The following is a 21,813-nucleotide window of genomic DNA, read 5'->3' on the forward strand; positions in this document are numbered from 1 at the left end:
AATGTAATATCCTTGATATCATTACATTTAGATACCCAAGAATCTGATGCACTACCCCTCTCAGTAAGGAAATGGCAAAATGATTGTAATGTTAATTTTTCTATCGAAAAATGGGTCGAGGTTTGGTCACAAGTCAGGAACGCGGTACACGCGATTAATATTCAAGAGATGTTTTTTAAGCTTCTTCATCGTTGGTACCTAGTTCCCTCCCGCCTAAATAAGTTCTCCAATTTATATTCTAATTTATGTTGGAGGTGTGGATATGAGGAGGGGACTCAATTTCATATATGGTGGGCCTGTTCTAAGCTGGAAAATATCAAGATGCAAGTTGAGAAACTTTTTTCTCATATATTTAGATGTAAATTTGTTATTCACTCATATACTTGGCTCTTTCATTTGTCCCTCCCCTTTCCAGAGAACGCACAAAAATTATTAACAGTCAATATTCTATTGGCTATCAAACTATGTATAGCGAGAGCTTGGAGGAGAGCTGAACCTCCTATTTGGAAGGAAATAATTGATCAAATAAATCATCAGGCAAAGATGGAAAAATATTTCTTTATAAAAAACCAAAAGATCTCTAAATATAATCATGTATGGTCCCCATGGCTGAAGTACATGGAGGAGTCTTGTTTAGATAACCTTTGACTCCTTATCCAAGTAATTATTTCTCTTTTGGCATTATACATATATATTATTGTTGTATTTGATCTCTTTTGATTTTTGATTTTTACACATTAACTCATATTTATCTGTCTATTGTGAAAGACCCCAATGGGTATAGTGTCTTGAAACTTATCTATTTATATATAGTCATGGATGTCCACGTCCTGTCGCTCCAGTCTGCCGCCACATGTGTGTAGATGTGTCCTCGTCAGTGTAGTGAATGGTTTGGTATAATGTATTACCTGGTACCCTACCGTACAATTATCAAATTAAGATACAAAGAGATGAAAATTTTGATTCTGTACATCCCTTACATCTTGTACGTTTCTGTACGCTTTTTTAAACTGCATATATCTCCAAACTTTGTATGATTTGTGTGTTATTGTATGTTCTCCTTTTTTATATTCTAAAAAATAAATAAATTATATTCTAAAAAAAAAAAAAAAAAAAAAAAGTTACTGCATGGAATTAATAGATATATTCTGGAAAATTAATGAACCCTACTTCCTCCATAAGACCACCATGGAAGGGCAGTTGTGAATTTAGGGTGGCAGGTCTAAGGGAATTCACCCTTGTGGCACTTTACCAGGGGCACATTACACATACATATAAACTAGCTCTCATCTCCTTCTCACAGCACTCCTTCTCCCACTCACAGTTCTCCCTCTCTCTCCCTCAACGGTCTCTTCCTCACAGCTCTCCCTCTCAGTTGTCCCTCTTTTTACAGTCTTCCCTCAGCTCTGCCCACAGCTCTCGTTCTCATTCAGCCCTCACTCTCCTTATCTCCCGGCTCCCGATATATGACTAGAGTCTACACAGGTTAAGTAGGCTTAGCTCATATTGCACATGAACTGGAGTTTTCATAATCATGTACAGGGCTGATGAAACTACTTACCAGAGAACACAGCAAGGAAACACTGAATTTGAGATGGAGAACACTGGAGTGGAAAAGGAACAAGGACAATTTGAAAAAAGAAAAATCATAAAGAAAGAAGTTCATCGGTGCGCAAAGAAGCATCTGCTACACTGGTATGACTCGTAACACAGAAAAGGGACTTATCACATTGACACAATATAATGTCAGATGCAGAGCATTAAAGCATTGAATGGTCCACCTAGCCAACAGATGAAGAAGAGCTTAGACAACTAAGCATGGAGCCCAACAATTAGTAGGATAGAGAAGAGTATAAAAAAAGAGAGATTTGGGGCTGATCAGTCTGATACATTTTCTTATCAAACGGATGTGGTTTTTTTTCTTAATCTCCCTTTGAACTGAACACCATGATAAAATTTTGAGAGTGCTAACTAAACCATGTATTATCTATAATGGTTAATTTTGCCCTTAGACATTTTCTTGTTGTTTTGTTTGTTTTACTTTTGTGTGACTTAGTGTGCAATTACAGTTTTGATTATGTTCTGTTGTAAAAGTCAATATCTGTATTATATTGCTCCAGTACATGACTGTATGTGTAACTATGGGTTATTTATTACAGTTTTATTTGCAAAGTCAATAACCAGATTGTAATGTACAATTAACTAACGGTCATATATTATAGTTTTCTTTACTTTCTGTTAAAAAGTCAATAACTGCATAGTAATGGTTCAGTGCATGATTATTTAACTGTAGGATTACAAATAAAATATGTATGCTTGCAGACAGAAGTTTATATAATTTTATGCAATGCATTCTCACGCCTGCATGTGATACTATATTTGTTTACATTTTAAGAGCTACTCAAAATATATCCACAGTATGTCTTAATCATGCATACTTTAGGAAAAATCACTATATAATTTGGCTTGGGGTTTGGGATTAAAATTGGTCCTGGCCAATACATTATGCAAGTGCTAAATTCATGCAGTCTCATCCCTTGGTCTCACACTCTTGCAGCATGTGGCCATGTCTATCAAGATGGAGGCCACGCATGATACTTGTGAACTCTGTGGGTTTGACCAGGATTCTCTGGGTAAACAGCTTCTTTCCAGGGTCTCTGCATCATTGTTCTCTTACCCTACGGCAGGGAAAGTTGTTTAGTTTAGCCGTGCCTACTCCCCACCCAGTTCCCCTAATTTTCCCAATCAATGTAATGCTATCTGGGGCTATTCCTGACCCTTGCTAAAACCACTTCTTTGGAGAAGGAAAGGCTCGGTGCAAGTATGCCTCACATTGAAGGGTTATATCTGCCAGACAAGCAGCACTAAAGGTAATTGGGTGGTGCCATTAACCACCAGCCCATCAGGCATTTGCCAAGCTTGCCAGATACCCAGTCCAGGCCTGACCACAACTGTTTAATGCAAAAAATCCTTGACATTCACATTATTTGTATTTACTCAAAATTGTATTACATTACCTAATTTGGAACAGCATTTGGGAGGTGAGTTAGAGGGTATTTCCCAATCCATGTGAGACATAACACACATATTGTGCTACAGCCACTGGGTATAATTAATAGTAGTAATTCTTACTCTTCACATATAATGCCAGTACTTAGAACTGATGTGAATCATGCAGATATGGTATAATTTTTAGCTCTAAGGTAAATGGTTGCTGAAGCCTTGTTATTCCCTCACATAATAAATCAAATAATTCATTCTTTTGAAAAACCCAATATACCACACAACCAAGACTATGGAGTTGGAGGGTATACAGAAAACAAATGTCATTGTCACTCCGAGTATATTTAATAAATAAAACTGTTTGCTTTCTTGCTTTCGTGTGAAGTTATTCTTTTTGAAATAGAAGAATAATTCAGTTAATGTATTTATGTTATTGCTTCATATAGGATACCCAGGAACAAGTATTAAATCAAATATACAGCTGAAATATTTCAGTAAAGATAAAAATGTATATATATACTTTTAATATTCACAAATAAGAATACATTTAGATATTATGCTAATCATAATTTTCTAAGTTGCAGAAAGGATAGAATGTGTTCTATTTTTTCCTTCCTCAGGATTAGATGGATCATCAATCAGGAAGAACAACTATCCGTGTGACACCTGACTAATAGTTTCATTAATGTACATGATTACCTTTGTTTTATTATGGGAATTACATGACTGTTGGGATTTCTTTCCGCACCTGAACAAAGTTTCAGTTAATTGCACTGGTGGATCCCAACACAGCCAATAAAACGAATAGCATCAGCTGCAAATTTTCATCAGTTGTGTAGTTTAGATTAAGTACTAGAAAACTGGCTTTTCTAGCAATATTGAATTAAAATAAACTATTAACGCTAGTCAAAATCATAAATATTCCAAGAATAAGAAGCAAAAAAGTAGGAAAAAAAATGGGCCCTGGTGGGAAAATTGCCCGTGGGACCCCAAACTCCAACAGGTGGGCTGTGCCATCATTCCCCCAAACAACTTGTCTGTGCCTACTTTGCCTCTTGCCCCTCCAGCATACAAATTATATAAACAAACTTTTATAAACAACACACTCCATCTCACCCCATTTATACATCCATGCTCACACACACAATTACACATCCATGCTCAAAGCTGCTGCCCATACCAATGAATGACGTGTAATACATCAATCCAAATAACAGGGTTTCCACTGCTCCAGAGACAGTTGTGGTGCTTTACACCACCCCAGCCAATGCTTGGCATTGCATATAGTGATCTTCATCTTGTTCAGTTTAGTGCGCACATCACTGGTCTTCAGTCACCTTTTATACACATATTCCTGAGGTAGTTTGGAACTCTGTAGTGAGTGATACTACAGAGGACAAGCAATTTTGAGACGCTGTGCACTTCAGCCCTCAGCAGCACTGCTCTGTGAGTGTGTATGTGGTCTACTGTTTTGTAGCTGAGCAGTGATTACTTCTAGACACTTCCATTCTACAAAATATATAGAGAAAACCAAGAAGTTTTTTAGGACAGTATACTAGCTTTCTCGGCTTACATTCAGACATTGGACTTTTTGACCATTGTTTTCTGCCTCTTCAGCATCCATTAACTCAATGTATTTACTCAATAATACATGTTACAGTATTCCAGGTGTAATGAGCTACATCCATAATCTTGTTTATATATATATATATATATATATATATATATATATATATATAGTACATAAAATGTTTTGTTGGATTACTTTGTTTTTAATCTTTGCAATGAGCTTTTCTTTCTCAAGAAATAAGCGAATACTACCAGCTTTCTTTTAAGGGGGAAGGCAGATGGCTAATCCTCAACAAATGTTTCTGAAATCACTTACAACAATAGAATTTTATCATTTAAGCCACACTTTCCTCCCAAGAGTTTTTTATTCATGAATTTGACCAGTACTCTAAAAAAGCAGCTTTTTTTTGTGATATTTTGCTTTTATTTTCCTGGTATACGGGGATGGTTGGAGGCATACCCACCATATGCTGTCTGAGGTTAACCCCCTTAAGTGTGACTAACCCTGCCCCTATGCCCATCCTTTAACAAAATCAATACCCTTATACGAGCTGGAGCTCTGGGTAGCCTACCCTTAATTGGTTGTAACTAGAAAAACTTAAGGTACAGTATAAACCTGGCCTTGCTGATGTAGTTACTAAAATACACAATCTGTGCATAGAAGGTGAGTGGTAGTAGGGCATGATGAGGTGATCTGGGGCTGAACAGGGCCCTTGCACAACTCACATTCCCTCTGGAGACACATAAGAAAACACTTGTCCCTTCCTGAGGACCCATTACCAGCCAGACATTGAGCTGGTTTAGCTCAAAGTAACCATGGGTCACCCAGCATTAATGATACATAAAAGACTTAACACAGCTTTTACGTTTCTGTGATCATTTTATCAGATATCTGAACAATATGAAGAAAGTTGTCTTGCACTGTTTTGGTCTTTTGAGCTATGTGACAGAAGAGTTATGTCAACATCATGTGGTCACTTTTCTAATTAGGGTTTTTAACATCTAGTCTAGGTGCTCATGTGAGAAACTCCTGAAAAAATGGATTGTTTGGTGTTACTTGATTTTCTGTAGATACGATTAGTTAAAATGTCTAGTCTGGTACAGTATATGCATGATTACATCCCAATGACCATGAAACCATTCGGTTACTTGGAAAACGGAGACTATATGTGATGATGTGCCTCCATGATCTTGATTTCTTCTTTTCAGAAATGCTGTGCATGAAACGTTCAGGTTGGTTAACTTTGTTTTTATACTCAAAATACACAGTTGTTTTGTGCGGTTATGGATATTTCACATTTTATTTACATTTTCATGAAATATATGAAAATCACCATCTGGATTGTTTTTATTGTATTTTTTTCGGGGAGGGTGGGGACAGGTGGTTAATGACCTTGTGTCTGCTCTGCAAATGTTTCAATGGTTTCTAATGGTTGCCAGCAAACCTTTCCCTCTTTCTCTTTTCCGCGTTTTTCTTTCATGCAGACAAATTACTTCATTATCCATTTAAAAAAAGTTGTCCATATGTTTGTTTTTTTGGTATTGCTTGCCTGCTGTTCCTGTGTTAAAATGATGCAGACACAGCCAGAACAACCCTATGTGCCTGATTTTAATTGCCAGAATTGGATAAAAAAAAAAAACCCTAACAAACTGCTTTTTCTATATATACACTGTTTTGGTGACCATCTGTTTTTTTATCTCCACATTATATCCTACCCCATTCAGCTTCTGGCAACAACTGCCTGTTCTATGAGAACCTGGCATAATGATCTTACATGTTACATGATGTTCTGGAGGATCACCTGCATTCATAATCCCCATTCAGTGGACCGACTCTGCTCGTATAATGCAGCCATACAAAAAGTTAGCTCAGTTAAATACTTACACCTTTTGCAGATACTGTGTTTCTTCACTCTTTGTCTTTCTTTCTGATATGTATTTAGTGCACACTTGCTGTGTGTATCAATTGCTACATTCTTCCCCTTCTTACTAGTGAGTTCACTACCCCATTATCCCACCCAGCTCTACCTCTGAGCAATCCCGATTGAACTTGTGCATGCATGCAGTGCATGCACAGTAGCGCTGCTAGTTTGAGTGACACTATACCTCCAAACCTCTGCCCCCTGCCATATTGATTTGCAGTGGGTAAAAGTTGGGAGCTATGCTAAAAACTGAAACAACAAAATTTTATTTTGATAAGAATAATTTAAAGGTTAAACAGCACTGATAGGATAATGTGATAGGATAATGTATATGTATATTTGATTATTAAATCAAATATTGCCACTCTGCCCCCAGATATACCCTATACCCCATACCCCTTATGCCAAGATGCCCCCCAGATATGCCTTATACCCCATTATATGTGGCTCTGCCTCCCAGATATGCCTTATACCCCTATATGCCACTCTGCCCCTATATATCTTATACCTCCTATATGCCACTAAGGTTGTCTACGCGCATTGCACAGACATTCACTGGCTGCCTCCACTAGAGGATACAGGTCCCCTGCTGCGATGCACGCACACAACCTCTGCTTCTGTAGGGCACTTCCCCTGGCGCTCGGTCATAAAAAAAGCCCAGAGGAAACAAGGGCAGCAGCGGAGGTTGTGTACCCAGATCGCGCAGACGTTCACCAGCTGCCAGAAAGGAGGATCCAGGTCCCCTGCAGCGCAGCGGGGGGTCTGGATTTTAGTCCTGTAGTCAGACCTCTATTTGAGGTCTGATTATAAGATGTCCTCGAATATAAGCCGAGGGGTATTTTCCAGAGTATTTTCTCTGAAAAAAAGTTGTGCAAGTGGCAGATGAGGTTTAACATAGACAAATGCAAAGTTATGCATTATGGTAAAAATAATAAAAATGCAACCTATACTATAAATGGAATATCCTTGGGGAATATCCTTGACAACAGTGCACAATGCCAGCAAGCAGCTGCAAGGGCCAATAAGGTTTTGGCATGCATAAAAAGTGGTATTGATTCACAGGAGGAGGATATTATCTTGCCTCTTTACAGGTCAATGGTAAGACCTCACCTTGAGTATGCAGTACAAATCTGGGCACCGGTCCTTAAAAAGGACATTATGGAACTAGAAAAAGTGCAAAGGAGGGCTACAAAATTAAACGGGGATTGTGAGATACTAGTTATGAAGAGAGACTAAAAAAGTTAAAATTATACACGGGAAAAACGACGTCTTAAAGGGGATATGATAACATTATATAAATATATGCAGGGCCAATATAAAGTGCTCTTCGGTGGCCTATTCATTAACAGAAATGTACAAAGAACAAGAGGTCACCCTCTGAGACTGGAAGAGCAGAGATTTCATAGACAACAAAGGAAAGGAGTCTTTGCAGGACAATAAAGGTATGGAATTCACTGCCAAGGGAGGTGGTGTTATCAAATACATTAGATGTCTTCAAAAGGCATCTGGATATTGTTATAGGAGAAATTTTTCCCCCTGATGGCGGAATTCAAAGTAGCTTAATTAGGGTTTTTTTGCCTTCTTTTGGATCAAGAGTAGGAAGGTTAGGTAGAAGGGTTGAACTTGATGCACTTAGGTCTTTTTTCAACTATATAAATATGTAACTATGTTGTGCCCTTACCAGGTTCTTTCATGATCAGCACTGTTCTTCCTTGTGTTAGCCAGCCTGGTGGGAGCCTGTTGCTAGCAGATTCATTTGTGCTGCTAGGTGTTGATGTACCTCAGCCAGTAGGTGTGGACATGTCTGGGCCAGGGGCTGTCCAACTGCAGCCACTTTGTGTTGGTGTTATGTACTGTTATGTACTGCTTCTTAGGTACTGTTTCTGCTGCTGGTGGGAGTTCACCTTGGATGGTCCTTTGGAGAACATTTATCTTTTTTGGCCTCTGCTTCTCTTGTTTACCTCCTTAGTCTCGTGGCCAGTGCTGTGAGCCTTTGTTTAGCAGTTTCTATTGTTTCAGATGGAGTTAGGCCCTTGCAGTGGCATCGCTACAGGGGCAGTTCCGCAGCAATCGCCCCCAGGTTATTCCTTGCCCCCCTGTTGTCCCCCCCTGCCGAATTTGGATTCACCCATCCAGGGCCAGTGGGAGATTTCCCGGCGAACCGGCCGGTCCGTGGGCCGGAGACCAACATTCAAATCGGCCCAAGGGCCGTGCCGAGCCGTGCTGAGGCATGGCCATTGGGCGGTGCAGTGCGTGCACGCCTACCGCTTTAATTTCATTAGAAGCCGGCAGAGGGGGCCTGACTGCCGCACTACGGCCGCTTTCAATCCCGCTCGCAGCCGCTCAGTTTTTTGTGACAGGGAGAGGATCGTCACATCGGAGGAGAGCAGGAAGTATTATGTTAGTCCAATAACAAAAGTGTCATTCCATAGCACATTACTTTTGACAGTATATATACTGTATATGTATGTGTGTGTGTAGATATATATATATATATATATATATATATATATATCTCTACACACACACTCACATATATGTTTTTTTCCAGTGGTATGATTTAATGGGGGAAATTATTAGTGCCCCCCCAGTTTTGAATGTGGTATCTAATGTGCCCCCCTATATATTGTTTCTATAGTCCCAATATATAGGCCCAAGTAGGCGAGTCCTTTTCTTAACTATCACACAATTTCTGTAGTTCTACCAGCTGGCTAACTTCTCTCCGCCTTGCCTATATATAGAATGCTAGAAAATGCCAATAGATGCCTCATAGCCATCGCTACTATCACCATAACTCCAATTAACTCATACGGTATATGCTACAGGTACTGTAATCTTGGAAATGCTTGGCTACACACTTAGGAAGGACAAGAGAAAATACCAAACCATGGAAAATATGACTGGAAGCCAAAATCAAGAATATATATATATATATATATATATATATATATACACACACACAATATATTATCATGTACCGGTAATATTAACTCTCCAATGTTTAAGATAACATTTAAAAGCCTAGCTGCTCCCATACACTATAGCATTTTTGATACTTCTGGACTCATGGGCAGTGAAGGGCTTTTCAATTTTATTTTTGACTTCTGGGACAGCTATAATATGTTCAGGGACTTTTCTGCCACACTGTAAAAATTAAATGAAAAAATTCAGAGGAAAAGAAAGGGAGGTCATCATGGGTTATAGTGCTGTTGTGCATCAGACTAAGCTGCAGGAGACAGGTCCGACTTACTGAGCACACCATTGTACTGAGCACCCCATTTTCATAAAAGACAAGACAGGGTATTGTGGTTAAAGATATCTCCATTTCCATTACAGTCCTAACAAAAACAGTAGTAACAATACAATTAAGAAAATAGACATTTGACCTGATTTTAATGAAGGACATGGTACATGGTAGTCATAAATGGGGAGATTGTTTTACCAGTATTACTACCACCTCAGTATAGCAAGTGACACCAGTAGTTTAGGATGAGGTAAAAAAAAAAAAAAAACAAGATGGAAGCTGCTGTGTAAAGCAAACAGAAAATACCACTGTATTGTCACCTTTAAAATGTCCTTCTGATATGTTTTTATTTTTTTAGGTTTAGTAAGGTGCAGCAAAAATATTCAATCGAAATATGCATGCAGTGATAAGAGGCTACAAGGTCAAACTACTGTACAGCATCAAGATAATTGGTTAGATGCGAACACTTTCTGAAAATATTCAGCATCAAGACATCATATTTGCTTCTTCATACTGTGAAGATGTGGCTCGGGATTGTGAAAGATTTGCTGCGACTCAGTAACTTGCAGTCTTTCAAAGCTCTGATTTATTTTGAAGATAATGAAAACCAAATAAACAAATAAGAGCTTTTCAAGACTGCATTCTCAGCAGTTCTTTGGCTCTAATACAGATCATCAGGGAATCTAATTATTCCACTTTTTGCCAGACTGCTTCATTTTGTGTTGTACAGCTCTTTACTTCTCTGAGACCAGAGTCTTTCTGATCAACTTCTAAAGATTTTTTTTATTTTTTCAGCAGAGAGGTCTCTGCATTTTATTCTGATTAGGTTTGAAAACAGTTCAAAAGCAGTGTCCACACATACAGTAATTAGGAAAAAATATTTACTGTGGTATCCATCAGGATATAGATGGCACTTTAATAGGGTCACAGTTGAACACTGGGACCCTGAAGAGATGATATTGAGGAGACTTTTAGGCTAGCATCCCCCACAGCAGAGGAATCCTTATTAATGTTACCCAAAAATGGACTGTAAAGTTTAGGAGAGTCTATGTGTGTTTAGTAAAGTACCAATGACTCTGCTTGAATGTAAGAAATTAGCTATGTTATGAGTATTTTGGGCCTGCCAATTTTGAGGGAACATCAGCAGAGTAGCAGGGTCATGTATGTGTCATACCAAGGACTGAGAAAGGTTTGAGCATCAGGAAAAAGCAGGCCAACTAGATGGGCCAAACGGTTATTATCTGCCATAAAAGTCTATATTTCTATAACTAATATTTGTATCCAAGATAGGTGTTCACGACCTGAGGTTGAACAATAAGCATATTACTTGACTGGTGAATTACTCACCACTGTGTAATAATATATGTCTTTTTCCAATGTGTACAAACTAGATGGGTCATTGAATTGGGTGAATGGTTCTTTAAAATATATGCCATGTTTTCATATAACTAAATTAAACCTGCTAACCAAGCAATGCTTTGTGTTTAAATGGTCGTTGTCTAATATGTTTATAGTAATTTTATTATAGTGCGTCTCTAAGGGAATGCTGAAGCTGAACATTACAAATGCAACAGATATCTAAGTAAAATTTGAATATTGAAAAGTTGTGTTAGCATATTTTTGGACCCAAGGGCATATTTGTAATTCAATTGAAATCATGTCATTAGTGTGTTGACTTTTAAGGTTGTCACCTTTTTCTTGCTTTCAAACGTATGTGCATACTGGACTTTAGTCATAGAGATTAGTATGCATTGAAAAGCTTTAGATGTAGATTCTCCTTTAAGGTTGCACCTGTTAAATAAGCACATAATGGAAAATGTTCATAGTGTTAGTATTCTGATGGGGATATTAAGGTGGTTTACTCCAACTCTACTGTATCAAAATAGTATATTCCTGGTTGAAAGTCTGAAGAACATTGACTTATAGCCATATTGATGCCATTTATTATTATTTTAGAAAAGAAAAGGCTATATATATATATATATATATATATATATATATATATAATTGCTCCCTTACAGCTTATCAGGATCGATACAGCCATTGAGTAATGATCTCTTAATGACATTGTCACTTTAACTAAAAATCCCAACACCCTAGACTGACTTAATCTATTAGTTCCCAGAAGGAAGGGCAATTCTTGAAGCCATGGTTCCCCAGAGTTCCTCCAAAATGGGTTTTTTCTCTCCTGAGTGCTGAAAAATGACTATTTGCGAGTCAAGAGGTAGCCCCTTGTTTGATCTTCTTTAATGTCAATATGTCCCTTCTGCTTCCATCCATAGAATATTTTTATATAATAAAACTTGAATGTACCTAAAACCATTGTTGTCTGTGAATTATTGTTCCAAAATACTAAATAGGGATTGAAATGCTTTATATTATAAATCTTCAATTTATGGAGTGGATATGTTTACACCACACCATACAGGTTCAGTAAATAAAAAAATAAAGGATGTTTAAATAGATCTGAAATAAGTAGTTATATATTACTAGTATCTGCTTACGTTAATGTGGGTAAAACCTTTCCGCAATTTCAAATAGTTTGAAGATACAAAAGAATTAGAAGCATGAAGCCTAAATGCTCATGTTTTACCTGCAGTTGTGCACCTTAACACAGTGTCATGGTTATTGCCTAACTAAATCTTGCAACTGCAGTTTATACCCTGCAATAATGTATTTTCATTTGTGGTTGCAAGCAAAAATGTCATCCTGTAAAACCTTTTGAAACAAGCACTCAATGGTTCAAGGCTGAACAGAAAACTGTTTTACAGATATCTAATTGTGTGGAACTCAAACAATAGTTTTAATATACTGTGTGTGGAACTCAAACAATAGTTTTTATATACTTTTTCACTGAACTAACAGCTAATCTTACACATCCATGGCTAGCCACATCTGTTCCTTCTCTGGTCCAGCCTCACCTCTTCTGAAACTATTTATCTAACATGAGCTCTCATAGGAATTTTACCTTCAAACGTTTTGGAAGCAGATGACATAAAGTCAAAACTAGATGATTTAACAGATATACAAATTAGTCAAGGATGTCCCTTCAGCTGTCAGCTATAATTATACTTTTTAACCAAACCTAAATGTAGACAAACCTATTCAAATGAACTGAGTGTAATTATATAATTAGATTGATACACTATATGTGGTTTAGGTTTCCATTATTGTTAACAAATGATGTCAAGCGTGAAGTGCTGCTCCTTTTTCACCAAAATGACACACAAACCCAGACAGACACACACAAACCCAGACAGACACACAAACACATACACACGCAGCCAGACAGACACAAAATCCAGACAGACACACACAAAATCCAGACAGACACACACACATACAAACATATCCACATACAAATCCAGACAGACACATACATACCCAGACAGACCAAAACTGATGCACATACCCAGACACACATGCTAACATACCTAAAAAAGCATGCTTGCATACCTAGATACACACAAAAATCCAAGCAGACACACAAACTCAGACACACGCATGGACCCAGACACACACCCAGACAGGCACACATAACCAGACACACTTGCTAACATCTGAGTAAGCCACCTACAAAAAGAATAATTATTATTTTTTCCACTGCTTATATATATACATGATTCTGTCTTTTAGGCAATATAATAGTGTTATACACATGCACCAGACACACTTTTCAAGTTACTAGAAAATAGGAGCATCAAGGGATTAAAGAGGGTCTGGGGGAAAGGAACTCTGCATCCTGTTATTTCTTAATAATATTTCTTTAAAATATTCCTAACCCTTAATGTGTGGTTTTACCTTGGGATACCTGTTATAATTCCGTCTATTATTCAGCTACCTTGTAAATATATTTATAAACTACAGGTGGACACCCCTGCAGAAATGATATCTATGTGCTCTAACAAGGATGCCCAGAGTGAATATGCATTGTAAATATATATTTCATTTCTGTTACGGTTTCACAGGAAGCTTGGATATTGTTATTCACTGGCATACAGTTTCAAAATACCTTGTTTAAGAATATGGAAGATAAACACCAAAATGCAGGCTCATGAGACAACCTTGACAAATAGCTATTGAATTATTCAGATAGACATTTGTGCATATTCCGAGAGCTCTAGCGAGTGAAGAATGTTTCATGAGTTCAAGAATATTCTGGTTTGGTCTACAAGGATACTGCAGAAGCAGACTACACCTAATGCATGTACTTAAAGCGTGTAAACTTGACCTATGATGATCCTAAAATAAATCAGTATTGCTTAGTGGAAAATAAAACAGGATAATAAAATATGAATGAAGACGCTAACAGTTAGTACTGAATTATAAAAATGAACAACCAAGTTAACTTTATGGATATAAAGCAGCTAATCATTCACAGATGTTATTTCCTGCTATTAAATGTCGTGCAAAATTATGGTTGTAGACAAAGGTATAAAATTTGCTTAATGACTTGGTTGTTTCCTGGGACATCGTTTTTGGAAATGCTATATTGTAACTGTTGGAATATAGTCTTTAAATAGAATCCAACATGTTAGCATTTTTCTGCTAAGTTTTAGGAACATATACAATGTACTTGTAATAATCCAAGGCAATGTTTAGGGTCCTTTATGACTATTATTATTATTACTAATTCCAGGTAAAAATATTATTACATGGAGGGTTGTCTTATTACCAAACCCAAAAATAAAACTAGTGCTGTTAAAAAAAAAATTACTGCTGTTCAGGCATTTCCATTGGTTGGTATGATGATAAGGCTACTTTTCTAACTTCGCTTTTTACTCACAAACCCCATAATGTCGTCAGGGCATCCATGTTCGGATGGATATTGCGACTACTGGAAATGCACATTACGTGACATTTTTCCAACTTAAGTTACCTGTCTGTCCCAAAATCCTAATTCTCAACTGCTTTCCAAATGCAACCATCAAAAGTGTTTGCACGGCTTCCATCATTTATGTAAAACCAAGTCGTAGTTTAATTATATTCCCAGAAAAAGACTTAGGAACAGTAATGGTGGTAGCTGACAATTGTAGAAAGGTCGGTGCCTGAAGGGCATAACATTAAAAATGATGGATAGACTAAACTGAATACATCAAACCGAGAATGCCCATGTTACAAGCATAACCTGTTTATGAGTCATATGAAATCAGTGTGCATTTGGTCTTTAATGAGTGTATGGGATTTGTGCATTGTGTATAGTCAATTTTATGGGACATATAATATCTGTGGGGGTATAAAGGATATGCACAAGCTAAAAATGAATAAAGTTTCCACTGATCTCACATGAATCTAACAACACCCTTGCTTCTGTACTGTTTGATACTAAAAAAACTATATAATACTACTTTAAAGTATGCACATATATTTAAAGAGATCTATTTAAGTAAAAATCACTAGATCAGAGAATGCCTTCCTGAATGATAAACGAAAAGGCTTTTTCAAATATGAAAAAAGTTCCATAAAATCTAGGGCTACCTGAAATGACGATGTTTTATTATAATACATCATTTTCATGTAAAGTCATGTGCCACATAGAGATAAGAGATATAGAAATGTTGAAAGAGGATTGATGGACCCTAGTAATCCCACATTTCTCATGACCGATTTTACACCCCCACAGCCTTGGCAATTTGAGATAAGCTCACTAAGAAAAGGAAATGATATACACACCCTTCCATACTGACCTAATTTTGTAGAAATAAGCAATTTGCCACTAGTATTTCACCAGCTCATTTATGTAATATTGAACCCTGGGGTTAGTGAGATAAAAAGATAAGCTTCACGATGGTCAAATAATACCCTTACAACAACTTTCTTTTTTTAAAAAAACTATTTGCTATCAATGATACTTTTCTCTTGATTTCGTTACAGTTTTTCACCTACAGATAAACTTGTTGCTAACCTCTGTCTGCCTTTTTTTATTTCTAAAACTTAATTGGAAGGAATTTATTGCCAGATCTATAGCTACGTAGTCTCCCAGGCCCCCATATGACCCTTTACATACAGTATATAGGTAAATGGGATGTTGACCTAGCTTCAAATCTTTTTTTTAATTTTTTTATTTTTATTTTAGAAAATTACAAAAATATACAATAATATACAAACATTTCTCGTTATATTCGTTAATTTCATACGAATAGAATGGACAGACTAAGGTATACAAATATAAATATTTATAGACAGACTAAAATTCCCTTGATCTAGCTTCAAATGTGGTAGGAGAAGAGGAGGTTATATGGGAAACCACTGGGAATCATGTACATGTTTTACTTATATATACCAATGAGGTGATATTTTACTCCTGTTATGCTTCCAAGAAACCTATGTTCCAAGGGTTGCAGGGAAGTTGTTTCCATGCTTGGTGGTCTGGTCCAAAATTAGAATCTTGTCAATTTAAGCACACAATCCAGTGGAACATGCACTTTGGTAGAGCTTAACCTCCTTGCTTAATGATATCCCACAATCTTTCCCCACAACTGAATAAATAAAAAAAGCGTATCTTGTGATGTCTTGTGTAGGAGCCGTTGTCTAGCTTTCATGCCCCAGCATGACCCACTCAAAACATTCCTTTGTAGCCTAACACATGTAGCAACATGTAAATGTAATCTGTGTTGCCCAATTATGTATATGTAACTTGATCCTAATTCTTTTTTTTGTTAGTGTTAATTTTAAAAACTCTAGAATTGGAGAAAATGTGCTGAACAGAGTAATATTTAATATTAAATATATTTCATTCCTATATATCCTCTACCAACCAGAATGTTATCAAACCTTCTGGCAGCAGTTATATTCGAAATGTATACACTATTGTTGATCAGCCTAATATACCGTACTTCTGAAACATGACCACGACCATCCTGTTTCATCCTACATGTCTACAGTATATTGTTATTGCAATCAATAGGAAGTTCCAGGTCAATGATTATTCAGGCAGGGCACTTCAACAAACTATTTTTCCAAGAATGGTGATGCGTAATACAAACAGATACATAATATGATTCATCCATGGCTCACAGTAGTAGTTTTTTTGACATTTTAATTTTTCTGAGATACTGCTTATTTTACAAATAAAATATCACATGCCGCACAATCCATGCATTTATTTCCAAAGGCATTTCAGTAAGTAGAAGATAATGCTCATATATTTCCCTTCTTTATCTTACAGTTACATTCGAATTCAGACAAGGGTGATGGATCAGTAAAGTACATATTAACTGGGGAAGGAGCTGGGACTATATTTCTTATTGATGACACAACAGGAGACATCCATGCAACCAAAAGTCTGGATCGAGAACAAAAAACACATTATGTTCTACATGCGCAAGCAATTGACAGAAGAACAAATAAGCCCCTAGAGCCAGAGTCGGAGTTTATTATTAAGGTACAAGATATCAATGACAATGCACCTGAATTTCCCGATGGACCTTACATAGTCAATGTTCCAGAAATGTCTGATATCGGTAAGTCATTTTTACATATACATATATATGTATGGGAATTGATGTTGTAGAATTAAAATTTAAATCTTCATGTAATAAAAATATATTTGGTTCATAGATACATTATTATCATATATTATATAGTAATGTATCTATGTATATATAATAATATATATATTATATATATATATATATATATATATAATATATATATATATATATAATATATATATATATATATATTATATATATATTATTATATATACATAATTATATTTTTCAAATAGACTAGTCTTGTATTCTGTTTTGGAAATATTATGTGTGCCCTGCCATTTACTTTCAAAAGGCTTAAATGCATTGATTGAGATGCATAGTATGTTTCCATTATCAATGATGAAACCGAAAGCTATTCCAGACTTCGTATAAATTCAGTAGCTACTTTGATGAATAAAATTAACATATTTATTTGAAAGGTGGAATGATATAAACGAGGTTTGATACCACTTTATTTTTTCTCCCGCTATATAATTTGACAATCGCAAAAGTATCTTGTAGGAATGCAGCCTTTCATTTTGTTTCACCGGGACATGTTGATGTTGCATATAAAATAAGCAATGAAAAACTTGTCGTGCCTGATTCTTTACATAGTGTACAACCGCAAAGGGTATAGACATAAACAGATTCACTGCATAAAAGTCATGTTCTGCAAAAACATATTTTGTTTTTTGTAAAGAATATCTCTTGAGAAAGAACAAAAATAGGTTTATAAATATTATAAAGGAGATTACTTTCTCCACTATGCAATGCATGTTCAGCCAATGGATACTACATAATATGTTTAGCATTAACAGTATACATCTATCGCAGGATAAATGTTCATGTCCTAACGTCTTTGATTTTTTTTAGGTACTTGGTGACATTATGGCATAGTTTGACAAATTATAAAAACAGACACTAGACTTGTGCACATGCACCATAAACGATTTGGACAAATTTTGTTTTTGTTTCACTTTTGGTCCATTCATTTAATGCCCTTTTGCTTCAAATTTGGAGGGCTTTTTTTATTATTCGGAAATGAAATTTGCTGTCACTTTCCCATTTGTCGTTACTTTTCACACTCTGAGATGCTCTGTAACACTTTGCCTATTTCTCACACTCTCTCCCTACCCTCTCAGTGTCTCCACGGCTTCACTTCTTGTTCTCTGCTTATTCTTCCTCCTCTTTAAGAGGTAGGGGAAAAGGAAAGCTTTTGGATGGATTGTATTTACTCTTTATCCCCTTGATCCCACAGAACATGAATGGATTGAAGGGAACAGGCACATGAATTGGGTCCATTCCAGGTCCAGTACTTGACCAAATAGCACGTCACACAGTACATGCAATGTCTTTTATATACATATATGTCAATTAAGGCAGAGATCTTTCTGCAGGCTTCCATTGCACCCCTGTCAAATACCAGATCAACCTCTGGACATCATTTTATGGGGTGAGTGCCCCATGGTCCAGGCACACCAGGCAGATGCCTTGCTCGCTTGCCACTAAGACCGGCCATGATCCGTGCCTACCTGGCTTTTTGGCATGTTAACCAACCAAACAGACAAGGGACAAAGGCTTTGGCATTTATAACATCTATGGCATCCAAACATAGATGCATATTTTAACCCCACTTCCACTAGACATGTAATTGAGCAGGAGGTACAAAATTAACTCTATCCTTCCCATAGGGTAATTTTATATATTGTTCAAATTTACAGAGATATATACCATATTGGCCTGATTATAAGCTGCACCCGATTATAGGGCGCACCCTTATAGTTTAGTGCTGTTTTAAAGAAAAAAATGTTTTTAAACAACATTACAAATTAGTGGAATGGTAAAACAGTATTTTACCTAATAAACAGGAATACATATATTTTAACATTTTTGGTATCTATTATGCAGTTAGTCAGCATATGTTATATACAGCGTAGACAATCTCTGCTGCTGCTCACCACTTCCACCGGGGCTTCTATGCCGGTGCCCCATCATAGAAGCCCCAACAGCACTTAAAGTGGGGCAAGAAAGTGTGGTCTATAATCGGGCCAATACAGTATATTAGGTGGGACAAGATAAATAATCCAAATGCAAAAGAATTTCTAGGTATATCAGACTCACACACTCTCAATTCATATAAAAGGTTTCGGTAGTAACCCAATTTGCAGATATTTTCACTTGCAGACATGAATCTAGTAAAGGAATTTCTTGTAAACTTATCAAATTAATTAAACACCCACGACACACTACACCAGTGAAATGTGATATCTTTTCTTGAGCATTCAGCCTAAGAAATTGTATATGACACAGCTAGGGAAAAAAAATATTGACTTTCTGAGCTTTTAGTTAACCAACATAGCCTTCACTGATCAAGGCTGTTGGCCTTGTTAACAAAAGATCAATATTCACATGGGATCACGTTAAAGAAAACATACAAATTCCCAAATACCGTCAACCAGAGTTCAGCGAATGAGGGGCTTTGTAAATGGATTACAAACTGAAAAGACTTTTGAAAAGTCTGCAGGTGAAGGTCATAATCACAGAGATCAAAATCCGTAAATGAAAAGGTTACTCTCAGTTTGCCCCTGACTAACCTGGTAACCCTCTTAATGGAAACGCACAAAGAGAAAAAGAAAGCTAGAAAAACAAAAATTTAGAAAACAACTGCCATCTCTGTGCGGTATGGGCAATCATGCCGATTTGTATCAGTATTATTATCTATAAACGTATTATAATACAGTTGTATAATAACTGAATTGAGGATCACCAGAAGTCCTTGAAGACTGTTCTGTAATGCCAGCCCTGTTACTTAAATTACCAGTGGCTGATTCCTACTTTCTTTGCCCTTGTGTGCAACCATAAAAACGAGTCATACAAAACACATCTTTTTAGTAAAACTCCATATCCCGTATTAAAGCTTTGTCCAAGTTTTTGTATTGACGCCAGTTCGATCTGTATAACATTCCACTATAATTAAATTTAAATGTACTATTAGCTTAGTTAGCTAATTTTCTTTATAAATATGATTTTTTTTAATTGGGATGAGTATTAACACTTTACATGCAAGAATGTCGATAAACAAACAGAAAATAAGCACACATTTCAAGAACTAGATGTTTTTTGCTGGTAGGATGTTTCATCACTATTCCATATAAAAGGACAGTATCCCTCAAGGAATTTTTGAGCAGTAACTTAGATCTGTTTGAATGCAAAGCTTTGATTGGTGCTCAGAGCAGCATCTGTATTGTAAAAAGCATTAAGAATAGCATTTATTAGATTATTTCTATATGTTAACAGGCAGTGGCAGCTCTTGCACAAAACGTGTCCCATACATAACACTGGCTTTGTGACTTGGCTGTAAAGGCTGCCCTACAGATTGTTCATATTGGTTTCTTGGTCACAGTTAGCGGGTGGGTGTGATTTTTCCAAAGGGAATGATAGGTAGTACCGTATTTGCTCAATTATAAGATGATACTGATTATAAGACGACTGCCCAAAATGTGAACATTAATTTAGGAAAAAAAGAAAAAGCCTGCATATAACACTACCCTATAACTTTAACTAAGATAAAACAGGCAGTCTTTGGAGAAAGTATACAATATCCCTTTAATATGTAATGTACTGTTTGGGTACTAAAAAATGCAGATTATTATCTAGTGAGAAATTGAGCTGTTTATGAATATTCTAAACCTGCTTGGCTCAAAGAGGTGACCTTGTTATTAAGTGTTGCTCGTTTTCAGTATACATTGTCGTATTTAATTCCTCCATAGCAAGACTGAAGACACTTTGAAGTAGTGCCCCTTTACATAACCCCATATGTTCATGTCCTTTCTAAAAGAGCAATATATATTGAAGACACAGTTAGTCATTTCTAAGAATTTGCATTTCACAAATAAAGTAAAATAATTTATGATGAGGCTTTAGAGGTAGAACACAGAATGTGATGGCAGATAAGAACCATTTGGCACATTCTAGTTTGCCCATTCCTCCTGATGTATATACTCGGTAGCCATATGCCCATCCCATGCATGTTTACATTGCTTTACTGCATTATTGCAGCACCCCAGTATTTTAGCTGGAAGACTCTTCCATGTATCTACCACCCTCTTATTAAAGTAACACTTCCAGGGCTAGGGCAAAAAATTATTTTGCCGCCCCTTTGTTTCCGCCCCATGCATACAACCCTGGGGGGCAGAGTAATATGATGGCATCATACACATGACCCCCCGTGCTGACGGCACCTACATAGCAGGCATAGATCACAGGTCGCACACACCCCAAAAGCCAGCCCTGGCACCCAGATCACACATATTGCAGGACTTGCCCCAGCACCAAAATAGCATCCACAGAACTGCCCGGCACCCATAGAACTGGCCCAGCAACTAGATTGCACTCATAAGACTTGCCCAGTACCGATTGCGCACATAGGACTGGCTCTGGCACCCAGATTGCACACATAGGACTTTCCACAGCACCAAGCTCCTCCCATCTCTCTTTATCTCTCATTTTTCTTCATTTCTCCCCTTTCTCTTCATGTTATCTCTGCTTTTCATTATTTCTCCTTTTCCTTATCTCTCAACTTTTGCTTTATCTCTACTAC

The 21,813-nt window shown here is 36.8% G+C and overlaps 1 protein-coding gene across 1 annotated transcript in view; it reads left to right on the forward strand.

Moving 5' to 3' along the window:
• The window catches only part of CDH18 (cadherin 18), a 234,589-nt gene that overhangs the window by 95,505 nt on the left and 117,271 nt on the right, over window positions 1–21,813 (forward strand). The window contains exon 5 of the mRNA XM_053468337.1: window positions 16,907–17,201. Within this exon, the coding sequence (XP_053324312.1) occupies window positions 16,907–17,201 (295 nt within the window). The remainder of the gene's footprint in view (window positions 1–16,906; window positions 17,202–21,813) is intronic.

This window comes from Spea bombifrons, chromosome 5 (assembly GCF_027358695.1).
Source record: "Spea bombifrons isolate aSpeBom1 chromosome 5, aSpeBom1.2.pri, whole genome shotgun sequence".
Lineage (NCBI taxonomy): Eukaryota > Metazoa > Chordata > Amphibia > Anura > Pelobatidae > Spea > Spea bombifrons.